General features: G+C 37.2%; 1 protein-coding gene across 3 annotated transcripts in view; it reads left to right on the top strand.

The window, feature by feature from the left end:
* TBCD (tubulin folding cofactor D) overlaps positions 1-5,009 on the top strand; it is a 130,610-nt gene that overhangs the window by 104,985 nt on the left and 20,616 nt on the right. For 2 of the 3 annotated variants that reach the window (XM_035893406.1, XM_035893405.1), the window contains exons 31-32: positions 582-740; positions 1,847-1,985. In XM_035893406.1, the coding sequence (XP_035749299.1) occupies positions 582-740; positions 1,847-1,985 (298 nt within the window). Of the gene's footprint in view, positions 1-581; positions 741-1,846; positions 1,986-3,418; positions 3,469-5,009 lie in introns of those variants that run through there. The other variant, XM_035893407.1, reaches the window with a different exon arrangement.

Here is a 5,009-nt window from a genome sequence, read left to right as displayed (position 1 = left end):
TTCACATTTTGTAAATATTCTGGGTCTTGCTGTAACTGAAGGTGTTGTAGCTGCTTTTACTACCAGTAGTTGTCTTTTCTGAAGGTGTAGAGGGCCTTGTGGAACATAATATTGTAGCTGAGAGTTTAGTTATGAATGTCGGCACAATAGGGTATGGTTAAAAACTAGCTGGAACTAATTTGGGATATATGAGATTTGGGACAGGCCTTGTCCTCTGCTACAGGTGCAATTTTCTCCTTGAAAATGTGCTTTTCTCAAGGTTCCTTCTCTATTTCCATCTGAAATTTAGCAGTTCATCCAAACCATAAAGCACCTTCGTATCTTTTTGGATGAAAGGTGGTATGTGAATATCAAATACTATGTAATATTAATGTTATGACATTTTTTGACTGATTTATGGACGACAAAGCTTTAAAGATTCTGTCATCATACTGATTTCTTAAATCCCTTGTATGTTCATTACAGAGAGTTAAACTAGAGTACTTTCATAGCAGGATTTTTTCGATATGGTTGAAACAATTTAAATTTAAATATGCATTCTACTGGTTAAATTATGTGATTAATTGTTTTCTTCTTTGTAGCTGCAAACAGATGATGTGCTGGCTGGCTCAGCAGTCAGCTGAAAAAATAGATAAATTTCGAGCTCATGCAGGATCTGTGTTCCTTACTCTCTTACATTTTGACCATCCTCCAGTTCCACACATACCTCATCGAGAAGAGCTGGAGAGGATATTTCCAAGGTAATATATTGAAGAAGGTATCCTAAACTCATGAAAATAAAAAGATGCATGCACACAGTTACACCTAACGCAAGCAGTGTATTGAGGAATATTTGGTGCTGTTTGTTGGAATCTCATTGAAATGTACAATGAACAGGCATAAACATATAAAATAGATCTTCTTATGGTATAAGCGCGTGTTAAAGCCATAGTTTCTGAAGGAGATAGGTCTTATATGGTCATGCTGCTTAAGCCTTTCACTGGATCAACCCCAGTTAATTTCTGAAGCCATCAGCCAGTTTCATGGTGGATGGTAGGGATCGTGTCAGTAGTAGATAGTTGGGAGACCATTGGTAACACATATCTGCTGGGAGCTGTGTAATCCTGCTGTTTATGAAATGTCTGGTTTATAATCTTATTTTCTCTTTATAATGTGAGAGCTGGAATTTATTGGCAGTCCCCCTTCCTGATTTTTTTTTCCTCCGACTGGAAAACACTGCTTGATCATAATGATAATTTTTAATTAACTGTATAATTTTAACCAAGCTGTCTGTAGTTGCAGTCGTTTTCTGAGATGGGATTTCTAGTTAGAGTGAGAGCAACTCATTCCTGAATGGTGATTATAATACCTGATTGGGATGAGAAAGATCAACTTTGTGTCCCCATTCTGTTTGTTCAGCAGAATCTCAATTTCCTGTAACTCGAAAAGTGTCCAGTCTGCTAGGCTGCCGATTGATCTGTGGTGGGATGCATGCATGTCAGCCTTTTCTGGGATACGTCTGTCCTTGTATCAGTTTTTGGTGGGAGAGAACTGGGAATGGAATGCGAGAAGGAGAACTTGTTTTCTTGGTGTAGAGAAAAGTACACGTGAAAAGGAAACTGTGGATCAAATCACTTATCTGAATCAGAACGAGGACTTGAAGATTGCTTCACTTTACTGACAGTGGCTGAAGTTTTGATTTGTATTTTCCTCATATGCTTAAAGACCAATAATTAATTTGATTTTTAGTTAATTCAGAGACTGTCTTCACTGACATGCTGCTTGAGGATGAGGAGCTATCGTAGGAATTTATGGAGAAGAAAGTGCACACATACAAGATTATTTTTTTTCCTTCCCCTTTCCCCAGGTCAGAGAAAGAGACTCTGAACTGGAATGCCGCATCAGCAGCTTTCCCTCGAATCACCCAGCTTTTGGGTTTGCCAACATACCAATACTATGTGCTTTTGGGTCTCTCGGTGTCTGTTGGTGGATTAACAGAGACAACGGTAAGAAAGCAGAGTGGCTTTCCTGTTTGGTAGGAAATGCATTTACCTGGTAAAATTGTTGACTGTGCGTTTAGTCTATTACAATGGATATTGCAGGTAGTTATTTCTATGAGAATTTCAGGTGGAAGATTTTTAAAAGTTATATAGTCATACTTAGAAACTTGATGGGCTTTATATTTTTCATATTTAAAGTATTTTCTTGAGTTATTGAGCATGCAGGAAACAAGGAGTAAGGACACTTTGTTTCTCATTTCCTGGCCTGATAGAAGCTGAAGGTTCCAGCCTGCTGGCTCAATCAACTTGCGTTTATTTGCTCACCTTTCCAAGCTGTTAACAGCGGAAGAGCCGTTCAGCTTGCTAAATGTTGTGGCGAAATGCAAGGTGATTGCTCTTTTTAAATGAGGTGAATCCCTGTTTTTGTTTGTAACCTGTATTTTCTTTTTTTTCTTAATAATACAAGTTCTTAATTATTAGTTATCAGTATGTGTTAACAGTATGTTGAGATTTTTTTTTTGTTGTTAATTTGGTATGCTTTCTAAAGAAGTACTGAAGAGATACTAAAAGTTAAATTACAAAGAAATATCATTCAGATGTCTGTCTGAATCCTCTGAGCTTTGCAATCTCTATTTCATTCTTCTGTGCATGAACAGTGCCTTTATCACAGTTTTTGGTAGTCTTTTATGCTGCCAAAATCTTCAAGACTTTATTATAATTCTAGTATATCCTTCTGTCCTTACATTACAGCTTGTCTTGCTAGTTTGAGTTCTTAATTTCAAGATATTTGGCTTCTAACTTTTTTGTTAGTTGATATAGCCAAAAATGTAACGCATATGAAAACAACTATTGGGGTAAGGACATGGTTCAAGACGAGATTCAAAATGACACTGCAGAGAAGTATTCTGGACTGTCAGTTAAATCTTTAAATTGCAGTGGCCCTGTAGCAGGAGGAGGAGGTCATGAGTCAGCACCCAGACAGTTTTTAAGTGTGTTTCTAATTAAGATTGCTGTCTCTAATTAAGAAAGCTGGTAAAAAAGTGGTAAGTGTCGGGCAGTGCAGTTTTTGTGGAGGGAGAACATGCTGGGTTCACGGAAGGAAAAAGGTAATCATTTCGAGCTTGCCTCCCATGGCTTCCACTTTCCAGAATTACCATGAGCTGTTCAGAATATGCCCAAACAACGTTTTTTGCCTGGTGCCGTGGGTTCTGCACTTGTGATCAAGAGATGCCCATATGCCTTTGGGTTTCGTGTAGCTGAGGATTTGGTGTCTCTGCGGTCTCATGTATTTAAACCAATTTTGAGAATTTAATGTTTCTAAAATGGCAACTAATTATAGAGTAATGGCTATTTTAGAACTTTGAAAGCATATGCTTATTGGTTTGTGACAATAATTATCGGATAGACAATGTAACTCTTAACAGATTTTTTTTTAATAGCAGACATGCAGATGAAATTCAGCTTTTGGTCAAACACAGTTAATTATAGGAGGCTCCACCAAAACCAAAGTTATTTGTATAAGTATAAAAAGGGAGGAAAGCTGTGGAGAAACAGACATTCTGGCTGCTAACTGAGGTCAGAGGAAAATTCTTATTCAACATTTTAATATCTTTTTTCTTTTTTTTTTTAAGTTCTGGTTGTGCTTGGGTTTGAAAAGTATAAACAGTTCAGCAACTTCTAGCTCCCTTCCCTTGTTACCATCGGCCCAGTATCTTTAAGGGAAACCTTCTGTACTGTTTTTAGAATGTGATTTTGAAATGTTAACTTTCTGTGACCCTGCATTTTTCTTTTAATGCTAAAGGCTCGTTCTGGTTAAAATATTCTCAAGGGCTTTGGCTTTAGAAAGAAGATGACCTAATTCTCTTTCGAGCCAGATAGAAGTGCAAGGGAGGCTCAAAGTACAGGGTACTTACTCTCAGGATTATACAGTGTGTGGTGAATTACATTTAGTATTTAAAATGTGATATATAAATTAGAATTGATGCATCTTATAATGACTTGTGGTTCAGACTATTCTATCAAAGCCTGTAGTGTTCTTTGCTGAATATCCAGGAACTGATTTAAAACATTAATAGAAAATTTTAAGAACTGTTCCTATTAATCCATATGAAAGAAGCAGATTTTTAAACTGCTGGATAAAGGAAAAGGATTATTCAAATATGTGTTCTTGCAGTAACCTGTGTGTGTTCTTGTGATCTCTCCTTTCTTCTCTCTCTCACTTAAATACGTACGCACATACACGCGTGGACACAGAAGTTAGAAGATTCTTGTATACAGCAAGATAATCTGAGTTCAAATGTCGGTTTGTCTTTAAATCATCTTGGGGAATTAGTAGGAGAAAGGCTCCATTGTAATTCAGTGGTCAGTGGCTATTTTCCATAGTTAAAATTGCTCTGCAGTATATTTAGCAAGAGTAGTTCTTTGTTTTGCTTTTTAAAGAGATTTTCTGAAATGAGCTGTGTGGGGTATCTCAGAAACATTTTGGTGGCAGCGTGGTTGCTGAAAGAATTGTAGCTTGAGCCTTTGAAGTAATCTGGAAAAACAGAAGATGTCATTGCCTTTGGGATTTGGCATTCTGCAACACCGCCCTGGTTCAAAGGGCACTTTCTCTGTGTAAAAGAATCTTCTGATTATATATCTGGCCCACAATGATGCATATTTCTTATGGCTGCATAAAAAATCCTCTCAGTATATGGAGATCAGAACTATACAATGGTGTTCTTTCTCCAGTTCACAAACCCTGTAGTTTCAGGGGTCAGGATATAATTTTGATATAATTCCATTATTGTTGAACTACGCTACATTTAAAATTTTGTTAAAGCACAGAATGTCCTGTGGTTCCCCTTCCCCCAGGAAGAGTGAAAATTGCATTTTAAAATGGTACAGAAATTTTAAGTAAAACCTTAGAAAAACCCCAAAACAACCCAGCCTATTTTGAAAATTAAGTTTTCTCCCAGGCCAGTACCAGGATTTCAGCATGAGATGCCAAAGACCTGTAAGAATTGGAGTAGCCAGCTCCAAAACGATCCG

The sequence above is a fragment of the Egretta garzetta genome, unplaced genomic scaffold (genome assembly GCF_000687185.1).
Source record: "Egretta garzetta isolate BGI_Z169 unplaced genomic scaffold, ASM68718v1 scaffold34, whole genome shotgun sequence".
NCBI classification, from domain to species: domain Eukaryota; kingdom Metazoa; phylum Chordata; class Aves; order Pelecaniformes; family Ardeidae; genus Egretta; species Egretta garzetta.
Note: the sequence above shows the minus strand (reverse complement) of the source record. Positions and strands in the feature narration are given on the sequence as shown.